At 39.6% G+C, this 23,475-nt stretch overlaps 1 protein-coding gene across 1 annotated transcript in view; it reads right to left on the reverse strand.

The window, feature by feature from the left end:
* The window catches only part of GAREM1 (GRB2 associated regulator of MAPK1 subtype 1), a 2,177,677-nt gene that overhangs the window by 562,165 nt on the left and 1,592,037 nt on the right, over positions 1-23,475 (reverse strand). The window contains exon 3 of the mRNA XM_044059797.1: positions 4,807-4,937. Within this exon, the coding sequence (XP_043915732.1) occupies positions 4,807-4,937 (131 nt within the window). The remainder of the gene's footprint in view (positions 1-4,806; positions 4,938-23,475) is intronic.

Consider the following 23,475-nt stretch of genomic DNA (forward strand, 5'->3'; position numbering starts at 1 on the left):
ATTGGAAAGAGCTTTACCTCCAGTTTGGCTAGATAAGTGCATCTCTCACAGGTTGTAGTGTTGGGTGGTAGGAGGAGAGGGTTGTCTGTGTACATGAGGCAATTTCTACATTGCCCCAAGATGCCCAGATCCATCAAATAGACAGGAGAGAACACTGGGAGCTGACCCTTGGACATGTCTGAATAAAAAAACTATTTTCCTCTAGATAAGTGAGGAAAGTGAGTACAAGAGCTGTTTTTCTCTAAGCAAGTGAGGAAAGTAAGTACCAAAACTGTTTTCATCTAGGTAATGAGGAAGGTTGAGTGCTGTAGTAATTAGTAGGTTATTTAGTGCTTACAACAAGTTCTGAACAAGTGCTGAGCACGAATAAGCAAATTCAAGTGCTAAAACTAAGAATCTGTATCTGGACTAAACTAGTTACAGGAAAGGGGGGAAACAAGTGCAAATGCGGGCATTTAAATCAGAAAGTTGAGAGAGATGGAAAAACTGCCCAAACGGCCGATAACTACAATTTCTGAGCCAGAACCACTCCTTATGTGGTAGACAGATTTACCACTCCCACTGATAAGCTAGAAAGCTTCCCTCCAACACAGAAGGCTTGGGGGGGGGGCTCTGAAGCTTACATACAGTCCTGGATGCAGCAAATATGAGTCGCTAGGATGTCACCCCTAAACAGTATAAACATGTCATCCACAATTTATTACCTGAACCATTGGTTTCCAATGACTCTGGGTCTAGTGATATTGGTAACCTGACTACACTTAATACTGTGATGAGTTAACGGCTGACTGACCTTATCCAGAGGGTGGATGGTTTGAGTCAACAGAGATTGAATGACTCGCAAGCACTGGTTAGTTCTGTTAACAATGAACCCTAAGTGAACCCACTTATGAGCACTCAATTGGGTGAGTGCAGACCACAGGTGAACAGTGTGACTCAATCTGTGGTGGTGAACCTTAATCGTACTAGTGTAAGTAAAGCTGCCAGATCCTTGGGGCTTATTGGGGCTCCTGACGTCCTCAGTTGGATTAAAGAAGCACCCACCTTTAAGAGACCCATGGGTCTGTGTTCAGAAGCCAATGGCTGGAGGAAGTGGAATGCTGGCAAGTATGTTGGTGGCTTTCGTTAAGGAGCTTTTTAAGTCGAGGAAATTGCAGTTGGAGGTGGGATACTTTGAAGAATGCAACAAAGAATAGGTATTACCTAAAGGACTACATTCTTGGCAGTATCCCAATGGTTTGGAACCTGGATCTGTGTTTCACAGTGAGTTAGTAGCTATGTTTAACAGGCACGATTTGGAGCTTATTGCCTTGATGGTAAAACATTACCAACTGGAGATCGAGGGGATGGTATCGGAGATTGGCAAAATGGACAGTGACATTCAAGCACACACTGACTTTCATAGATATACTTACGACTATAAGAGGATTTTTAGTTCAATCAACCAACAGATGTTAAAAAACATGAACATCAAGATGAAAAAGCTTAACCACGACTTGGCAGATTACAAAAACGGGGTGGCTTACCCTCAACCATGCCCCTCACCACTTAGGAACGTTATTGGTCAGTCCATTGTGACTGACAACCTTGATGGTAGAGGTGTAGTAAATGAACCAGCATCACACGCAATTGACCAGCGTCTTGATAACATGAACATTGCTGGTGACTGTGTGATGGAGACATCCAATCTCACCACGAATATTAACTGAGTTAACATGAACTGCCATCAGTTGAATGAGCAACAGGTTTTTCAGCAGGAGGTAAATCAGAACTCCCAGAAGGTTAGAATACCAGGGGGCGACCAAAAACGTCAACAACCGCAACACCAACAGGAAGAAGAAGTAACGAACACTGGTCTAAATGTTGCAAACATGAATAAAGGGAATTTTGAAAAACTTGTTAACCAAACAGGTGACTTTAACATTTTTAACTTTTCCAGGTTTGAGATAGACCCTTTGTTGGTCAAACTTTTTGCAAAGGGTCTTACCTTTGTTCCAACCACCTGATGCAATTTACCAATGACTTAAGTAGACTTGAAAATGTATATACGTAAATTAAATTTAAAACTTATGTATGGAAACAATCATATGGAAAGTAACGACTTGAGGGTAGTGAGCACTTTCAACCCCTCTGTCCACCCTTGGTTACTATTTTTTTTTAAACAATGTGTGAATTAAAACGTAAGGATTTGGTCAAAACACATCAAAGGGGAGGTATGTTGAACATTAGTCACCAAGAACGTTCAGCTCTGAACCATCTGAGATCTTTACCCCTTCGAGTGTTAAAACCCGACAAAGGGGGAGGTCTCGTAATTATGGACACTCTTGACTATAGTGTACGAATGAAGAAAGTGTTGGCTAGCAGTATATATAGGAAATCTAGCATTAATGGAGTGAACAGAGCCCACAGGGACATTTATTCTTATTTGGAAGACTGTTTCAAAGAAGGTCTGATAGATAAATCTACTCTTGATTATCTAACTGTATTATCCCCTAGGGTTCCGAACCTGTTTCATCATCCACTTTAGCAGAGACGTCTGCTCTATAAGAAGCATTATTCTTAAAAATTGGAGGATTTTTTTCCATAGAGGAAGAACTTGTGTCTAAGCTGGGTGGGAAACCTACGGTAGTCTTCAAGAGGGGTAAGAACTTGAAGGCACTGGTGGAACATTCTAGACAGGTTTTTGTGTGTACACCTGGTATGTATAAGTGTGAGGGTTGCAGCCTGTGTAGACACATGGCTGCGAGTTCCACTTTTTCTATACAAGGTGAAATGTTCACTTTCTATGGGAGGTTTAACTGCAACACCAGGTCTGTTGTATATCTCGCCCAATGTCAGTCTTGCCTGGCTTTTTATATCGGCAAGACTGACAGAAAACTAAAGGAGAAGGTTTACGAACACATCCATAGTATATCAAAGGCCAGGAATGAAAATGCTCTGGCAAGACATTGTGGCGGTAACCCGGGTCACACTTTTAATTTCAGGGTTATTGAACAGTTAGTGAGGGATGATAGAGGAGGTGCCGTGAGTTTACAGTTGGAGAGTCAGGAGGTACTGTGGCAATTGCACTTGGACTCTAGTAGAAAGCCAGGCCTTAATGAGGTTGTGTCAATCTCTAGTGTCCTAAAATTGAGAAGTCTTGCCAGATAGACACAGTAAGGATGAGTAGTTAGGATTACTTGTTTATATATATATTTATTAGTATGTAAGCAATAACATTAGAATTATAGTTTTATTTATACTTTTTTACATTGCATTTTCATCCAGTTTTGCACACTTTATCATGTGTGCGTTTTCTTGGTTTTATTAACTAATATAGTAACTATAGGTTTGGTTCTTATTTAGCCTACCTTAAGTATATTTTATCTACCACATGTCACCACTGTCTGTACAGTGGTGTTTGCCCAGAGTATGAACAAGTTGTGTTTGAGTAACAGTGACTTAGATAGGTTTTATTGTATTTGGTTTAAAGGTACCGTTTACATTCAACAGCATTTTATAAGGGTGGAAAGCTCTCTATACAGACGTTTATAGTGTCGATTGACTTTATTGTGTTTTGATTGGCTGTAACAGATGATGGAAAGGGTTGCTGTGTGTTTTTTTAATGTGCTTGCTCTCATTTGTTTGTCTAAAGAAGTCCGTTGAACCTACCGGACGAAAATAGCTTAACCTTACTTTGTGTACGTATTGGTTTCTGTGACTATTAAACTATTGTTTGGTGTTTTACGCCTCCGAAGTAGCCGTTTTTGAGTTTTTTTAGAATATTTATTCTACCTTTTTATTTATATAGGTTGAACTTAACTGTTAATCTATGACTGTCTCTGTTCTCTGTCACTGGGAACAGCTAAATATAAAGTTTGTGGCAGGCTAGCAAAGAACAGCAAAGGCAGGTATATTGGAGACCGTAGACAAATCCTGATTACAAGTTGTGATTTAGCCCATATTCTTGTTAAGGACCAGCAATGACAACCAGGTGTAGTCCGTCTCATGCCTAAAGTACATCACACCTCTGATTGCATTTAATGGAAGTTTGTAGTGTACAGAACATGATTTCCGTGAATCAAACCTAAATTCACTGCTTCAGGTGATAGCCACTACTGGACAGGACACTCGCTCAATCCTTGAACTAGGCCAACTGGATAATGAATAAATACACAGTTCCAAGGAGTTCTTGATTTCTGTACAGAAAATAAACTGGGTGGGCAATGTACAGGGAATAAGAGAGGAATATAGCTTTACAAATGCATCATATGTTAAGGAAGTCTACAAATTTTCCATTCCTGCAATTAAACTTAATTCAGCTGCTAAGTGAACCGCACCAGTACATTCCAAAGAGAGCCACTAAGTAAGAAAAACTAATGATCAGTAGTTGATGTGCTTTAGTTCTACTTTGTAAAAAAACACAGCAGCAGCAAGTGAAGAACAGTGTGTGCAGACTGAGCAAAGCATCAAGACACAGAGCCGCAAACGACAAAATGTATATTTTTTTAGCTCATAAAACAGGCTACCTACTCGCCTGTAGACTTTATTCCAACAGTGATCTGAAATGTTCCATGATGGTTAGTGAACTAATACTTTTAGAAGTTCATTTGGTGATGTACACACTGGAACATTTTGGAGAAGCATCGCCAAGTTATAAAAACAACAAAGGCAATGAAACAGAATGAAGATTATTAAGAATGAAGCAGACTACCATCATGTTCATTCACACTAGCCAGTAAAAATGTTTGAAATATGAGGGAGTTCAGCAGGAGTTAAAATACTTCATTTTTCATACACTGGTAAACATTTATTCTTTGAGCTGACCTTAACATTGAATGTTATTTCCTCCATGACGTAAACTCGCTCTGGGAATGCTTTTGCCACCTCCTCCACACTGTTGAAATACTGCACAGGCTCTTTGACATCACGATCTTGTTCAAGCAGTTTAAACTGTCCTGAATACAGAAGATAAATAAATTACACTGACAGTATATACAAAAAGATTAGTTTGTACCACAGCCCACAGTTTTGTTTTTAAATAGAAAAAAAAAAGAATCTATTAGCAACAGTCACTGCAGAACTTACTATATATTTTAACCTGCCTACAAATACACATTTTATTAAATAATAATCAAAAATAAGACATATATGAATATGTACGTGTGTGAAAACATAAATACATACACACGCACAGTCACAGACGTGAGTGTGTGTGTGTGTATAGATATATATATATATATATATCTAAAAAAAATATATATACATATATATATATATATATATATATATATAAAAAACTAGATATAGATACATATATATATATATATATATATATATATATATAGATAAAGATATACAAAGATATCTCTATGTATGTAGAACTATATATACATATATATATATAGATTAGATATACATACATACATACCTATATATGTGTATGTACATACATTTATTTATTTATTTACATTTGTTGTCCAGGAGTGTCCGACTGGACGTAGGTCCATTTTCAGTGGAGGCCGGGGGAGAAAAGCTCCACAGTTAAAATAAACCAGACAGTAGTTACATTGGATTACATAGCGATTAACAATTTGTTTAAAATTGCAAATTAATTACAAACATATTTACAGATGAAGAACATAGTACATCAGTAGACAACTAGAATCTTTATCTGCGAAGTACATAACAGACATTAACAAATGTTACAATAAGAAGTTCCTGCTGTATAATAAGTACTAGGCTTATGAGCATCTGAGCTTGCTATAATCAAGGTAGTTAGTGGGGTGGAAAGAAAGGTAGTGGTTGAATGGGGTGAGGGATATTAGAGTGGGAATTGCAAGGGCATAGCCAGCATGTTTTTAGGTGCGCTTTTAGTAAAGTTTGGAAGTGGGTGCATGATAGTACGGAGGTAATTGTGGGTGGGAGGGAGTTCCATAATTTGGCTATGGTGCAAGAGAATAGTGCTTCACCAGCAGAGTTATTGGCTTTAGTGATCTGCAAGTGAATTTTGTTGCTGGATCTTAGTGGTCTGGTGGTGTGATAGGGTTAGAGTAGATTCTGGAGGGATGGGACATTTAGTGCATGGTTTACTAGTTTGTGGGCGAGTGAGAATTGATACCACTGAAGGAGGTGAGAGAATTCAAGCCAGCCCAGTTCAGTAAGTGAGAGACAGTGGTGACTACGGTAGGATGCCCCTGTGGCGAATTTGGCGATTTTGTTGTAGCAGGTCTCTAGCTTGTTTAGATCGCATTGCCTTAGGTTGGTATATATTGGAGAGGCATAAAGTAGGGTGGAGATAAGGTGGGAATTTGCTATTGAAATCTTTGCTGCTTTGGTGAGAAGTTGCTTATTTCTGTATAATGCTCCTAGTTTTTTGTGGACTTTTTTTATGGCCATGAATATGTGAATGTCAAATTTTAGTTTATTGTCTGTTTCCACTCCTAGCAATTTGGTGTGTTCAGTTGGGTATATAGTGGTGTTGTCTTTTGCTGTGATGTTAAAGAGAGAGTTGTTTTGAATATGTTTGGTGGGTTGGAAGATGAGTAGTTTAGTTTTGTTTGGGTTGAGTATTAATTGGGCATCGGATAACCAAGTTTCAACAGAGGAAAAGGCTTCCTGTGTGAATTTTTGCAGTTTGGGTAGGGACTGGGCTGAGCAGATGATGGTTGAGTAATCTGCATATTGTATGAGTGTGCCATGTTTGGTGGCAGAGGCTAGATTATTGGTGAAAACAGAGAAGAGTAGAGGTCCAAGGATGGATCCTTGGGGAACCCCTATGGAGACAGGTAGTTGGGGAGATATGTCATTCTGCCATACAACGGATTGTTGGCGGTCCGACAGGTAACTCTGAAACCAGTTGGTGACTGATTGAGAGAAGGATAGGTTATTGAGGACAGAGATGAGTTGTTTGTGGGGGACCATGTCAAATGCTTTAGATAGGTCTTGGAAAGTAGCAGAGGAGAGATAGCCATTGTTTTTATGCTGAAGGATAGTGTTAGTAAAGGAGAGTAAGGCAGTGGTGGTGCTATGGTTTGGTCAGAAACCATGCTGAGTACTGGAAAGGAGGCTGTTAGTAAGGAGGTAGTCTGAGAGTGTATGCATCTCTCTAGTATTTTGGAGAGTGGAGAGAGAATAGCTATGGGGAGGTAAATGGTTAGTTCTGTGGAGGGGCCACCTTTGTGGAGGGGAATTATATGTGATACCTTCCAAAGTGTGGGAACGTAATTTTCTGACAGAGATCGGTTAATCAAGATGGATACTGGGTAGGCCAGAGCATCAGCTGCGATTTGTAGGTATTCACTTGGGAGGTTGTCTGCTGCTAATTTGGTGGGCTTAAGTTTAGTTAAGAGTTTTTTTATGTTGGAGGTAGGTACAGGAGAAAAAGAGAAGGCAGTGGGGAGATTACTAGTTGAAGGTGTGGGTTGGAGGGGAGGGGGGTTGTGATGTTTAGCTAGTGATAGTCTGGTTTGTGTGAAGTGTGTGTTGAATGAGGTAGCAATATTTTCGAAGGAGTGAGGGATGATAGGAGGAGGAGGGGTACTGACTTTGCCTAGGTGGAGGGTGGAGGATGGAGTTTATGGAGGACCAGAATTGTTTGGGGCTGTGTTGGGAGGAGTCTAGGGCAGACTAGTAGTATTGGAATTTGTCCTGTTTTATTAGCTTTTTGACTCTATTTCTGTCTAGTTGAGGGGGTTTTGGTTTTGTGCCAGTGCTCCCAGGATTTATCCGTTTTTCATTTCTGACTTAGTGGTTTTCTGTAGCCATGGGGAGGGTTGTGCTTTGGTTCTGGAAAGTCTTATGGTAATTAAGGATGCTCAGGAAGGTAGTATTAAAAAATTCAACTGCAACATCAAGACAGAGGTACTTTAGAGGATGCCAGTTACATTCTTTGAGGGATGAGATGAATGTGAGTGGGTTAAAGTTTAGTTTTTTACGTATTTGACGGTAGATGACAGGTTTAGCTTGGTATAGGTATTTTTTGAGTAGGAATGGTGGGGAGTGATCACTGAGGCTATCTGATAAGCAGTCTGTTATATATAACTGGGGGCTCTTACTGACTAGTATCCAATCCAGGGTAGTGTGCTTGCTGGAGTTTTTATTTATCCTGGTTGGCGACTGGACTAGTTGGGTGAAACCATGAAGGTTTACATGATGGGTTGGATGGTTGCCAGAACAGGATTGCCAGTCAATATCGAAATCACCTAAAATTATAGTTTCTTGGGGAGATGGTGGGTAGACCAGCTGAGGAGGTTTTCTAGTGGAGGGATGTTTTGGCCAGGTGGGAAGTAGCATCCAATTATGTTGATGGTTTTGTTTTGTTTTATTTTGAGGTTGGTATATATTATTTCTTCATTGCCTATTTGTGGAGCTGATGATTTTAAGATCTGGATGTTTAGATGCTGTTTAAATATTATAGCTACACCGCCTCCTTTTTTGTTTAGCCGGTCTACACTTAGTATGCCGTAACCGGTAACGAGTATTTGCTCACTGGTAATGTGAGGTTTTAGCCAGGTTTCTGTCAGGATGACTATATCTGGGGAGTGCAAGTCTACGGTTGCATGGGGTTCATGGACTTTGTTGGATATACTTCTAATATTTAGGCTTAGTAGAAGGAAGTCACTTGGTTTTCTATTGGCTGTGATATGGGAGAAGTTGTGGTTTCTAGACTGATTATGAGGATTGGGGTTGGAGATGGTAGGGCCAGGGTTGGGGTGGATGTCTCCACTTAGGGCTAGTTTTGATATGCATGAGGTTATTAGTTTTTTCAGTTTTTGAATGTGTTTGTTTATTAGGGAAACTTTATGATTGTGCTCTGTGGGTAACAGGTATGGTGGGAGGGTTACTATGTTAAGTTGTAGGGATGCTTTATGTTTCAGTAATATAGTTGGTAGAATATGTGGGGGGTGCATAGGGATGGTTCTTGAGTTGGTGGGAGGGGAGCTAAATGAGGGTGAGACATGAGTGGTGGTGTGAGTAGTAGTACAGTGGTAGTGGTTGAGTGGGGGAATGATGGAGTTTTGGTAGGATGTAAGATATGCAAGGAGAGCGCATGCAGTGAGCATAGGTAAGGTATGCTTGAACATGTTAGTTGAGGAGGTGTGATAGTAGTGGGAAGATGGAGGATATATACATACATACATGCACACATGACTGCTTAGCAGTGAACTACAGGGAACATAACAGTAATGTAGAACACTGACTAAGCACCATGACAAAGGTATACAACTACAGGAAACATAACAGTAATGTAGAACACTGCCTAAACACTGTGACAAAGGTATACAACTACTGGGAACATAACAGTAATGTGGAACACTGACTAAACACCATGACAAAGGTATACAACTACAGGGAACATACCAATAATGTAGAACACTGACTAAAGACCGTGCCAAAGGCATAGAGCTACAGGGAACATAACAGTAATGTAGAACACTGACTTAACACCGTGACAAAGGTATAGAGCTACAAGGAACATAACAGTAATGTAGAACACTGACTAAGCACTGTGACAAAGGTATAGAACTACAGGGAACATAACAGTAATGCAGAACACTGACTAAACACTGTGACAAACGTATATGGCTGTTTCCTAAACTTATGTACTACAGACTCATGATCACCAAACCTGGGCACTGCCAAACTAAAGCAAGGCAATGATTACATAACAAGCAGACTTCAACTCCTAATGAAGTGCAGTGCACTCCATTTGGGATATAAAACTCAATATAACTTACCGGCATGTTTGGTAGCTCAGGCTATCAAAACATATAAAATATAAATATGCCATTTTTTACCACCTTTAAGCTATGGAACATATGTAGTACATTTCTTAAATTTCTAATGTAACCTCATCCTTGCAAAAGCATTTAATTTTAATATGTAAACACCCAGAGTATTTATTTTCTTTGCTGAGACAATCATGTTGCACATTTTTTCTCTCTTCTGCTATGCTTACAGAGTGTGGCACAGACTGTACTTGCTCTACTCACTGCAAATGCATCATCACATTCAAAGAAGTAGCAGAACACCACAGTAATTCTAAGAGTAATTCAGATATTTATCTGTGTCGGGGCTGTAGCTTGGTCACTTGGCCTGCACCCTTGTGAACATACAATTCATCCACTGTGGGTAGAGTATGAATTACTCACAGCTGCCATGGTGTACTATCAGACCGCATACTTCTGGTATAATGCAGTTAAACCTACTTAAGACAACAGTAATGCTGAGGCAAAACAATTCAGACTGCAAGGAATCTGATTTGCAAATGAAAAATATGGACCCTGTACATCAAAATAAATATTACAGAGTTCTAGTCATGGATTTACCTTGCTTGGTTATATTGAAGGTATTATAGGAACATAACGTGGGTAGTGGTATTTCTTACTGCCAGCCGTAAGGCCTGAGTTTAACTGGAAAGTAGAGGTGCAGCCACAATATCTGATTTTTACACAGGCCTTACATCTTATACTACTACTACCACCAAACAGCCTTAGATGTTGTTCTATGATTGTTGTGAATATTTGTGTGCACCTACACACCTACACACACACACACACCTACACACACACACACACACACACACACACACACACAAACACACACACACACACACACACATAAACAGCCTCGGATTTTGTTCTGAGTTGTGGGTATTTGCGTGGACCTACACAGACACACACATTCAATAATGTGTAATTGATGAAGAACACTCATATTAGAAGTATATAATTAGGTACTAACATACGTCAGGCATTTTACTTGCATAAACATTGATACTATCTTTACTGCCTCACGTGTACCTTTTTAATTTATGTATTTAAAAACAGGAGATTTGGCCAGGATTCATAAATATTAGCCCTTTGTGCAGCACTAATTACCATAGGTAGTGGCAATGCGCAGGATGCAGGCAATCCTAAGATCCAGACAGCATCAGTGTGGTACACATTGTATGCTAATAAACACATAATGTCACAGAAATGAAGAGCTCCATGCAAATTAGCCACATGGTATATGGGAAAAATGTATGAATTAGCAACAGTGATTGCTTAGCAGCATCTGTTATAGGCTAGCACAAAAGCCAGTGTCCATAAGGTTGCATGCTGTGGCCACTCGTGTCAATTGTTTAGATACAGACAGCACACCTACCTACATAGACAAGAAGAGTGCAAAAGACATCGTCGAACTGTGTTGCCACAAACAAAATTGATGGAAAACTATGGTATTCCTATTCTAATGGATAGATATGTGTAGGTTAACCATCTTAGGTACAAGGACCTCTTAGCAACCTACAGAGGACTTGTTAAGAATATCATGGGCATCAGCCTCATGAATTCTGAACCAATCCCTCAAAATTATGCTATAACAAGTGGGGAAGCACATCTGGTACCCCAGGACAACAGAGGAGAGAACCAGTACCATGCAATTATTTTACTTTGCCCATTTCCCTGAGATCTTCAGAGCCATAGCTTGTACTCACATTGCCATCAAGATCCCATCTGGTTCAGAAGGATTATAATAAATCAAAAAGAAGTTCTTCCACTCACATAACTGCCAAATGGTCTGTAACTTACAGATTATTATTTCTAATGTGTCCTTGTGCCTGGACAGTCCACATGATTCACACATTTGACACAAGTCTGACCTATACGTAAGAGTCACTTAAGGAGATTTTCCACAGGGTCATTCAGTCTGTAGGTGCATACACAAGTTAGATAGACAGATCTATACATAAAGGTACTATGCAAACAAGGAGTAAGTCATACACACATTGTTGTTGTGTGCTGCCAAGTTTTGTATGATATGCTCTACAGTCCTGGTTGATGACCCCCACTTGCATCCCCCCAAGACCATTCAGGAAATTGCCTACAATGCAGCACATGCCAAAATTCTAAATATAGTGGAATGTTTTATCAGCCTATTCCCGAGACACTTTTATTGCCTGACATATCAGGCGGGTCACTGCAATACAGTACAGACATCTGCAGTAAGACTTTTGTTCTCTGTGCCATGATGCACAGCATTACACTGCACAAACACTTGGAGTGGCAGGTGAACATTTTGGCAGGGCCATTCACACCAGTCATACCAGCAGGAGAAGGGAAGAATAGGGACAGGTGAGGAACATGAAGTGACACCGCAACACTGGCAAAGAGGTAACATCTGGTCTGCAACTATGGGCCATGACACAGACAATACAAAACAGATGATACATACATATATATATATATATATATATATATATATATATATATATATATATATATATATATATATATATATATATATATATATATATAAAAATATATATAGAGATGGATATATTATCAAAACTAGGTTATGCATGACAGTGCATAGACTAGTCAATCTATGAATCAGACACCAGCATACCCACTCACACCATACGATGTTGCAGGACACAGTCATCATCAGTTGCACAGGTTGGGGAAAAACACAGTGACAAGCGACTGTAAAACTATGAGACTGAGTACAGACATGGCAGGTGAACCCGGCAGTCGTGTTCTGGGAGGTTGTGGGAGTGAGGGATCACATCCTTCAGTGATGATGCAAAGCTGCCAAGCTGTGGTTGTTAGTAGTGTCCTAGCCTGATGTGGTTCAGGGGAGGAAAGGAGTACAATTATCGGACTGTGAATATTCACCCTGATGAATTACTTTGTGCTGAACCTAATGAATGTTGTTGTGTACAAACTGGGCACTGACTAAGACTGGGGGTGTCAAGCCTTGTGCTCACAGGAGACATGGAAAGGAAAGAACTACGTGAACATGTGCATGCAAACTCTGCCTGCAGTGTCAGGCCTCACAACACCCCTAGGTGGGTGTTAATTACACATTAATACACACCCTGTCAGGCATTATTGCTTTCTTATTCTCTCTGTATCTTGCCATGTCATCCTTCTCATGCACCTCAACACCACTGAAGCTACTATATCAGGGCCCAAGTTAGTATAATGATCCCCTGTTCCAATTTATGCACCTTAAGGGCAAAGGAAGTGAAACTAAACCTTGGGTTCTATCATCTGTTGCCTCAAGGAAATTAGAGAATTGTTTTTGTTCTACATGACTAGGTCACAGCAAAACATCAACAACATCAAGTGGTGATAGGGGGAGGGGGGCTTGCATTGGTACCCTCACTATCTGGATGCCTGCCTATACCTGCATATGTGAACAAAACACACTTCTGAAGCAGTGTTGAGCAACAGCATTGTCAGGAGCCAGACTTATATTTGTAGACCTCTCACTGTCCTCATGAGAAGAGGCAGCTGTCACTCATCCACTACAGCCCTCCCCCCCCCGCCCCTGCAGCTGGTCCATCTTCTGCCTGGGTTTCTTCTTAAACTCAAAACAATGGGGTGTAGTCAGGTAGACAATTACTGAAAAAAAAACTTCCACTGATCCAGAAAGTTAGGAATCTCTGATTACCACAATGCAATACAAAGAGCATGTGAGTGTGCATAATGTCTAGCCAAGCCCATGGTGTACAGGGCAGGGATGAAGCTCTCACTACAAGAGATAACCCAGGTATGATGCATGCAGCTCAAGTGGAAGAGCAAGAGGAGCTGGTGGTGAAAGGGACAGGAGTTATTCTTTTTGGTGGCGGAGCTAAACTGTGCATGCAACTCCCAAAGTGCACAGTCCACCCAAAATTTTACTGGAGATAAACATCAAACTTTAGGCAACTGGGGCAGTCCATTCTGAAGGGTTACTTCACTCACAGAAGCTACTGGAACACATGTGCAAAAGCCTACTGCTGTGCACCTCCTGCAGATCCATAGGCATGCCAGATAATTTCTTTGTTCCGAAAGATGCCCAAGAAATTAAAATGCAGGAATGCTACTGTCTTTTTTATATCAAGGTAGTTTTTCATTGAGGCAGGGGCCCACATACCTTTGCCCTTCTCCACCAATACCCTGCTACCACCATATTGGCCTAATGGTTTATCTAATTCGTGGAGCAACACCCCTACTGATGCTACAGGAGACAGAACATATGGCCTGCAGTTATGTTGTTGAGCCCTGCATGCACACTACGTAATGCAGCCAGACAGGATCTGCAAATCAAATGTATCCATCTGTTGCTGACAAACTCACAATAACCAGTCAGTGGATTAGCATGTCAGCAGGTAACACTGTAGCAGCCAGTTCCCTCACTCCTGTCAGTGACACCATTAACACCCTTCTAGCACCAGGCCTTGTATAATCCAGGTTACTGCTATTTCAAGTCAGACCAAAATAATCTGTGTTATTCTGCCAAGACTCTGGCATTCTAATTGCTGGCACTACATCAGTTGCCTTCAAACTACACCTACATGGGCACCAACTGGTTCCACAGTGTAAGCACAAAGTGTATTACGGAACTGCCACCTTACTGAAGTACTGTTTACTTTAGTTACAGCTGCTAGCTAAGCCTCTGCTGTGGAGATCAGCTGAAGTAATGCACTATATGCAGGTTTACTAAAACTATTTCTGCAGTACAGGTGACAGAGGGGTACTATAAATTTAGACTGCCTCATAACCCTGCAGCCCTTTGCCTCTATGTAGCCAACTTCCTTCACAGTACACATGCCCAAGAGCAGGATTTATTTAAACTGGGATGGACGGAAGAAGGGAAGGATAGGCAAAGTCACTTGGTAAAGTACACCTGTATGCAGAGGGGTATACTATGTATAATTGCTATTATGCCTCACACTGCAACGATGGACAGAAAACTGTATTTTGTGCATTTTCAACAACCATGTTGTCACAAAGATACACGTAACACACTGTAGTAAAAAACACTACCCGTGCAGAATTTCTCTCTGTGTCTCTGTCTTAAGAATAACTTCGATTTGTTAAGGTTCATTTCATATAATTGCTCACTTCTGCGATCAGTATACACTAAACCTGGAATGGAGTCACCAAGGTGTAATTCGGAGGCTGCAAGAGTCACACTCAGTTCTACAGACTACAACTTTCTTTTGAGTAAGAGCTACACTCCATACTTTTCCATAGTGCACAGTTTACACAAATAAATCTTTTTATTACAAGTATTTGTGTAAAGAAGTTTGTTACGTGTTGCTAAAACTCAGTTTGAGTGCAATCTACTATGCTCTCTGGTTAAGGTTCCTGCTATGCAAGAACAGACTATACAGCTTTCTCCTGAATAACTATTAACAGTACCAGGAAAAAGACTTTTCCATACTGCATATTTTAGATATGGAAAAGCTGTTTAAGTGCACATGTTTGTGTAAAGAATGTTGTGGTGTGCTGCTATCAATAAACTCACATGCCATCTACTATACAACTTTTACCTGTTTTTCTACTCCAGGTTCCTGCTACTCCTTAGGGATAAACACCATTTGCTTTAGCTTTACATTTAATAAAGCAGGGAAAATTGCCTTTGAAATGGAAGTGGAGTTAATAACAAAGGAGTCTGGCCTATATATTGAACTGAAATGCCATTACATTGCCAGAGGAATGCTACCATATTAGATTTTAGACAGTAATACGATAGGTCATTAAATTTGTGTGTGTGTGTGTGTGTGTGTGTGTTTTAAGGGGATGATAGCTATTTGCTCAGGTTTCCTCCTACGTTCCAAAGACATACAGTAGGTGGATTGGACACTCTAAATTGGCCACAGGTGCGACTGCATGGTAAGGATGAACTATTGTGGCAGGGATAGCCACCCACCGGTGTAAACCTTGGTTCGAGATGATTGTCACTGTTGATGTGACACCCTGACCCCATGTGTAAAATGGGAAAAAGGGTTTGAGGATGGATGGCTGAATGGGTGGACAGCTATTAAAAATGCAACATTTTGCAAGTCTCTATAAAAGAGTGATTTTCAACCAGGGTTATGCTAGTGCTTGTAAGAGGTTCCTCCACACATTTCTCTTAATGTTAAATGTGAATATTTCTATTGGTAGGAGAAAAAGTAAAAATCACATGTTTGTCTATTCTTACTTCATGTGCAGATATGGGGTCTCTAAGAAAGCTATATGTGATAAGTTTCATATTAACAGCAGATTGAGCAACGTTGTTTCATTCTTTTAGCAAATTCAAAGCAACTTTGACTCTAAATTTAGTTTAATACAAAATGGATTACAATGCCAGCACTACCTTGTTACTCATAACATGAAGGTACTCTTCCTGTTTTCATATAGTGTATCTATTATACAGTTTATAAATATGGAATTATTACAAAATAATTATAAAATTATAGATTACTGCCCCAACATTTGCTGAATGACTTTTAATGGGATCTTGTTTTGTCAGATCTGCTACACTGAAGAATGCATTTGAAGAACCATGTACAGTGTTTATTAAATTTCTCTAAACAATTCAGCTGTGGTTATAAGGTGACTGCTGTGAGGTAAAGATACACGTCTGATGTGAATTGGAGAAAGTGAGGGGTTCAGAGGGACTGCAAAAAACAAGTCTTGTTTTTTTATTTTTTTTTGGATGTATGGGAAGTCGATGCATTTCCTTTGACACCTCATCTTCTGGTTTTGTTCCTGTTGATGCACCGACATACACCACAATTACAGTCACAGCCGTAGAATGGATGGGATTCCTTGAAAAGTACTGATAGCTTTTGTAGGGGTTTACCATTACAAAAAGTTTGAAAAATGTTCTAGCTTTTGTAGGGGTTTACCATTACAAAAAGTTTGAAAAATGTTCTATCACCACTGCAACTGCTCTGTAATTCGTTATTGAAAAACTGTGCTAGTGACTGAAATTTTGTGCCTGTAATGTGCTTCATTGCAATGACAGCTAGCTTTTCAGTTTTTCTTCAGATGTACTTGAAACACAATTCTGTTCATCCTTTGAGAACTAATAACCTAGCAGTCTTCTAGAGTAAGAATACATTCTTCAGCCTGTCTCTCTGAACTTCTGTTCTGTTACTGTAATTCCCAGTTAAGGCATACCAAGATCTGCTAAGTATAAACAGCAGGGTCACATTGTAATTAACCATGCTGCACAAAAATTCCTGTAAGTTTTTTTTTTTAATTTAAAGAAGGTGTTGGAAGTTAAAGCTGAAGGAGGAGAACCTTTTGTATAATGCTAGTTGGGGGAGGAGGGTCCCTAGAATTGACCAGCAGTTATGGACAAGGCTAGAAAGGTAAGCTTTAGCTGGGGACATTATTAAGAGAAGGAAGGAAGGAAGGAACAGTCTGAGGAACTCAGTGAGAGAAGCAATTGATGAAACTGGGCTCATTTCTGTAGATAAGGTCACTGCAGCTATCTTACAATCCCACTGTGGTAAACCTCTGGGAGTTCCTGAAATCTGTCTGGAATTGCTTAAGTCAATGAATATTTCTACACTGTCATGTTTGATGCGGTTTTCTGTGTTGTGTGGAAGATGGTTATAGAACCTTTGTCCTAGCAAACTGGAGTGGTGACCTCATTTTTAGAAAGGGAAAGAAGGAGATGTGTTCCAGCTAAGAAGGGATTCTACTTCTCAGCCTCTCTGAGGAAGTCTATGTCATGTTGCATGAAAGGTGACTTTCTAATTATAAGTCTATGATTCAGAAGAAGCAATGCGGATTATCTCCTGGCTGTTGAACAATTGCTCAGGTCTTTGTCCATACATACACTGGTGGTAAAGAATTCTTGGGAGATTACCAAGACAGTTTACATTTATTATGTGTACCAGAAGAAGACATGTAACAGCACATCTTGGAGACGTCTGGGAGTTGCTGCTACAATATGTGCTTCTGGGGCTACTGGTGTACGACATTTGGTCTCTGTACTTATAGAACAAAAGTGATGCCTCAATATCAGCATAGGATTTAATTGAATAATTAATAATGATTAACATGACTTAATAGAATGGTATTTATAAACTACCACAGTGATTTTAAAATTTGTCTGATGAAGGCTGATGTTATGCAGCCAAAAGCGCTTACCTTTCTGGTCACAATTTTTAGTAAAGAATTTTAAAATATTGCTGTGGTGCCATTTTACTATTGTGCTTCTGGACTTTGTTTGGATTTCAAGTTTGTGATTCTGTTTCATTTTGATGCCCAACGTATTTGTATCAATTTGAAAAATATGTTCAAAGTTCAAAAATAATAACTATAATGTAGTTTTAAAAATAGCAACTAAAACCACTATTGATTTAATCCTGAAAGTGATGTTTTCCAGCACAATTTCTTCTAGTTAATAAACCAAAGTTATTTCATTTATTTATTTATTTTATTTTACATTTGTTTACTGGGATAGTCCGACTGGATACATGTCCATTTTCAGCACAGGCCCGGGGAGAAAAGCTCTAAATAGACAAACTTACACAGATTACACAAGAAGTTAGATAACATTAGAAAATATAAAACAGAGTGATTATGTACAATGGTTTAGTAGTGTTCCCTAGTAGGGACTCACAATTCTCATGGACAAACACAATTAAAAGGAAGAGACGTCAGACTGGATATAGAGATTGGTGACGTAGCTGCATGTTATGATATTTACAGAGTATGCTTTCAGTTTATAACTTAATCAGGGTTGGTACATGGGCAAAGCAAGTTCACTGTAAGATACTGTTTGAGGTTTTTTTTTAAGAGACGTTTGGAGGATTGTAGGGTTATATAGTTTGACAACGAATTCCAGGTTTTGCCAACAAAGTTGGCAAACAGGGATTCACCAGCAGAGTTATTAACTTTGTGGGTTTGGATCAGTAGTTTGTGCTGTAAAGTCCTAAAAGTGCTATTAAATGCTAAAAACACTGCATCGATGATGTTGTTATGAAAATTGTCTTGTAATATCATACTGCCTTGGGGCTCCATGACGAAGTCTGCAGCACACTGATCAATGAGCAACACTGAAATGTGTGAAACAATATTGTGATTACTCTTTTTAAACTTTAAAAGATCAAACTGGCAATAGCACTCAAAAAGTAATATAGTAGCAGGTGACGACTCCTTGCCTCAAAACCCCAGCTTCATATATACACGTTTATATATATATATATATATATATATATATATATATATATATATATATATAAATAACTCCAAAAACGGCTGTACCGTAGAGAAAGAAGAATTCTCCAACATACTGCAACCCCAATCTTAGGATGCATGTTGTGATACTTTTACTTTTGTGATCCCATTTTTTCATTGTTAATCACTACTGCTGCCTAGCACTTGGCTCTCTGCTGAACATACTATTCATTTGAGTATGTGAGACCTTTTACAGATGGTGAGATGTAAGTGGCAGCCTATGTGGTAACAGTTCATAATGCCCTGGTCTGTAATGCTGTGATATGCTACTTACTCACCCCCCCCCGGGTTTGTGCCATCTGTCTGCAACTTGTCCCTGTGAAGGTAAAGTCCTAAAAGTGCTATCAAATGCTAAAAACACTGCATCAATGAGTCCTGACAACATCCCTGGATGTATTTTGAATAGCATGAATTACAATTTAGCCACACTCCTAACAACACTGCTCAATATCAGCCTACATACAGGTTTCGTACCAAGCGAATGGAGAACAGCTACAGTCTGCATAAAGGAGGACCTTCCACAGACCCAGGCAATTACAGACCCATAAGTCTGACCAGCCTTATATACAACACCATGGAAAGACTCATCATGGAACCAATCAATCAGTATATAAGGAATTTCCAAACCATACACCTGTCTTAGTTTTGATTTGCCAAGGGCAGGTTGTGATTACTAATCCTGATGGATTTTTTGAAAAGATTACCAAAGCAAAAGATGAAGGCAAAATGGTACACATCATGTACCTTGACTTGCTCAAAGCTTTTGACACAAATCCCCACTCAGGCATAGTAGGAAAGCTAAATGAACTGGGAATAAATCCCTATGTTATCCACTGGATTGCCAGATGGCTCTCAGATAGAATGCAGGAAATTGAAAAAGGGGAACTGACCTCTACAAAGAGACCGGTCACCAGTGAAGTCCCTCAGGGTTCTGTGCTAGGACCTCTCTTATCTGGCATTTACTTTTCTGAAATAAAAGCCAGTGCCACAGGGCTCTGGCTGAGTTAGTCTGCAGATGACTGTAAGCTAGGAGCAGTCACCGAATCTCCAAATGATTAAGCCAACCTGCAGGAAGGTTTGTCCAAAGAAATAACTGGTGCCAAAATCATAGACTGAAATTAAATGCCCAAAATTATCCCCCTTGGAAAGTCATCCATCCTAGGGAACTACCACATTAACAATACACCTCTAAGAGATGACCTAGTTGTTCAGGATTTGGAAACGTATGTCGACAGTGATCTAACTTTTGACCAACATGTGTCTACTATTGTAAGAAAGCCCTTCCATATTGCACAGCTTATAAACAAAGGAATTGTGTCCAGATCTAGGTATGTCATTGCTCCTCCTTACTCAGCCCTCATTAGGCCAGTCATTGAATAGAACGCCCCCTTTGGCATGTATCTGTCCAGACACATGTAACAACTGGAATGTCCAGAGACATACCTTACTAAAAGGATATAAGGCCTAAACAGCATGTCCTATATGGACCAACTCAAAGTCCTCTCACTACACTTTGTATTCCACAGACTGCTAAGAGGTGACCTGTGTCTGGCATACAAGGCATCCTCTGACCAAACACTGATGGATTTACTGCACATTAGCAAGTTAAATTGCATCAGAAATACTCAGTGTATGGATCGAAACTTCTTCTGCAACATCAACAGAATGGCTTGGAGGGACAGGTATATCTTGCAAAACATAATGTTGCTCTGGAACAGACTTCCCATCCACATAAAACAAAAGTTCATCCCTGTCCATATTCAACAGCAACTTAGATCTGTGGATGGGAAACAGAAAATTTACCCCAGGACTGCCCCTATACTACTAATGGACAGACGCAGCTCTTAAATGCTTTATCCCATGCATGGATCCCCTCAAATTATCTGTGGTATGATCCTAGTTATTCTCATTTGGGGTAATACATAATTTCGAGTATGCAGCTATTTTTAACAGGAACCTCCAAGTTTTACTTTTGCCGTTTAAAGTAATGAAGTTCAGTTCTAATGTTATTGAACCTCACTTCAAGAGCAATAGCACATGCTACACTGGTATTCCTGGCTTTACTCACTTAATTGTATTCGCCTACTGACCTACACATTCTGTAAGAGCAAGTAGTTGTCCTGTTTTTGACAATTTTCTGAATTCTAGCCATAGTGTGCATGTGTATGCGGACACAGAAATTTGTGTGTATCCATAATAGATTTCTAGCTTGGAAAACATTAGCTCATTAAATACAACTCTGATTTTTCTTACAATGTATCAGCCCTCAGAAAAAGAGGAATGGAAAGAAATAAGAATAATGTATCTGAAGAACCATGTAAAGTGTACAAAGTGCATAAAAGAGAGGGTCACGTGTAGAACTGCAGGAACGTCTGGGTCAGATGACTCCAGAAGGAAAAATGGATGGCAAAGGCTAGTGTGAGACAAATAACTGGCAGAATGCCAGGGTACAAAAAAGACAGCTGATTATAATTGATTTTAATCTGCTGCACAAAACTGATACAGTTAAACAGTCTTGGAGAAATAGTTTAAACAGGTCATTAACTGTATGATGAAACAGGGACAAAGTCATGAAACATTTAATAAGACCAAAACATTTCTTCCCAATGCTGCACTGATACCGTCATCCATAAGCCCCGAAATTCCCTTTTTAGATCCATTACCTGCCACTCCTCCTGCAGATAGTAAATGTTGTTTCTATCCTAAAGTAAGACTTATCTTTTTTACTACCATCCTCCTGAATGCCTGAGCTCCTGGAGTAAATAATCATTGTTAATAATGCATTTACTTACTGTACTTTGCTTATCCGGGCACTGCCTTTACCTACTTGCCTAGTCATTCATCTGCATTAACTTACTTGCCTAGTCATTCAACTGCACTGAACTACTTAATCTCATGATTAACCTTAATGCACTTCTAACCAGCGGCATGACTTAGGGGGATAAAGCTCTAACAATGGCCCAAGCAACTCAGGATTGGTTAGAGGCACAGGCATTTGAGGCACTGTTACTGAGGGATTGGTCTGCCTCTCCCAGAGGGGAAGGCATTCATCTAGGTTTTCAGTGAAGAGAGGCAATGCCTAGGGAATAGCTCTTGGATGGAGTAGAAGAATGCAGGGAAGGGTGTGGGGAAAAAAGAAGGTAAGTCATTTAATAAAAAAGCAGTGACATGAATGACCCTCCCTCAGGACACCCTTAAAATCCACACAGGCCTCAGTTCTGACTCTTAGAAAGTCTGGATATGGAAGGAGTAACTAGTAGACCCAAAGGTGGCTGAAGGCACAGGGACATCAGGAAAGTATGAAGCAAAAACAGGGGGAAAAACCCTTACTGCTTTTCTGTTTTAGGTTGTTTAATCCATGCATGAGTACTATCCTTTTATATCTTACTGTAATTATGCAGCTTAAAGTGTTTTTGTTTACTCTCACATATATTTGACTGTAATTAATATAACTGGGGCCTTACTGTGTAAGTGAAATTTTCCTCCCTCAGCCTCCACTAAAAATCATCCTTCAACCCAGCTGAACAACCCAGTAAACAAAATGTAAAGTACAAAATAAAAACGCTCTACTATTATGGATAGAAAAATATTTCTAAGGATGCTGACCACCAAAACACCTTGGTACTAATACTTCATGCTCAAGTTTCCCAATATACATAAAATCATGCACATCTAGCCTACTGCTTACAATTCCAAAGAAAAGGCTAGGAGATAAACAGATGCAGGAAACCTTTTTCTGAATGTAGAAAACTACTGAGATTTCAAAAGAACAGTTATCAAGCACTATGATACCTAGAAGAATTACGCACCAGTTTTTGACTAAGGTCATATATCAGTTGTGGTGTATACCTGTTTTCTAGCAACCCTTCCACACCAAGCTAACATTCATTCACTTATTTGTTGATACCCACTTTATCTTATTTGGAGTCAAGGGGGAAACAAAGCCTAGCCTTCCACTCAGTATGGATAAAATGGAGAACCAGTCCTAGACAGGACTGCAGTTCACTGTATGAATTTAAACACAGTTTAAAGGCTTGCCAATTCAACTGTCGTTACATCTCTGGGATGTGGCAGGAAACCAGAGACACTGGTAAAAACTCCTGTGGCTACAGTAAGGACATGAAGACTCTACACAGATGGCACCTTAGTTGGGACCCAAAGCAGGGAACCAAGCACTGTTAAACAGCAATGCCAACAGTGCACCTTTATGCCAAATACCAACAGTCTAGTTTAAAATTAACATAATACAGTAATTTAGACGAGGGTACAACAACTGCTGCTTATAATTTTTTGCACAGACTAAATTTTACGATCAACAAAAGTAAACTGAAAAACTAATATTTCCTCAAAAGCCAAAATGATGGGTGTAGCTTTGATTGTATCAAAAATGGGGTACATGTGTCCAAGAAACTTATCAAGTTAGAAAACATCTCCCAGGAAGTCAATTATCCACCAAAAATAAGGCATAATCTAGTTACTTGGAAGCTGAACACAC

Source organism: Protopterus annectens, chromosome 17.part0 (genome assembly GCF_019279795.1).
Source record: "Protopterus annectens isolate FY-2018-M chromosome 17.part0, PAN1.0, whole genome shotgun sequence".
In the NCBI taxonomy this organism is placed as follows: Eukaryota; Metazoa; Chordata; order Ceratodontiformes; family Protopteridae; genus Protopterus; species Protopterus annectens.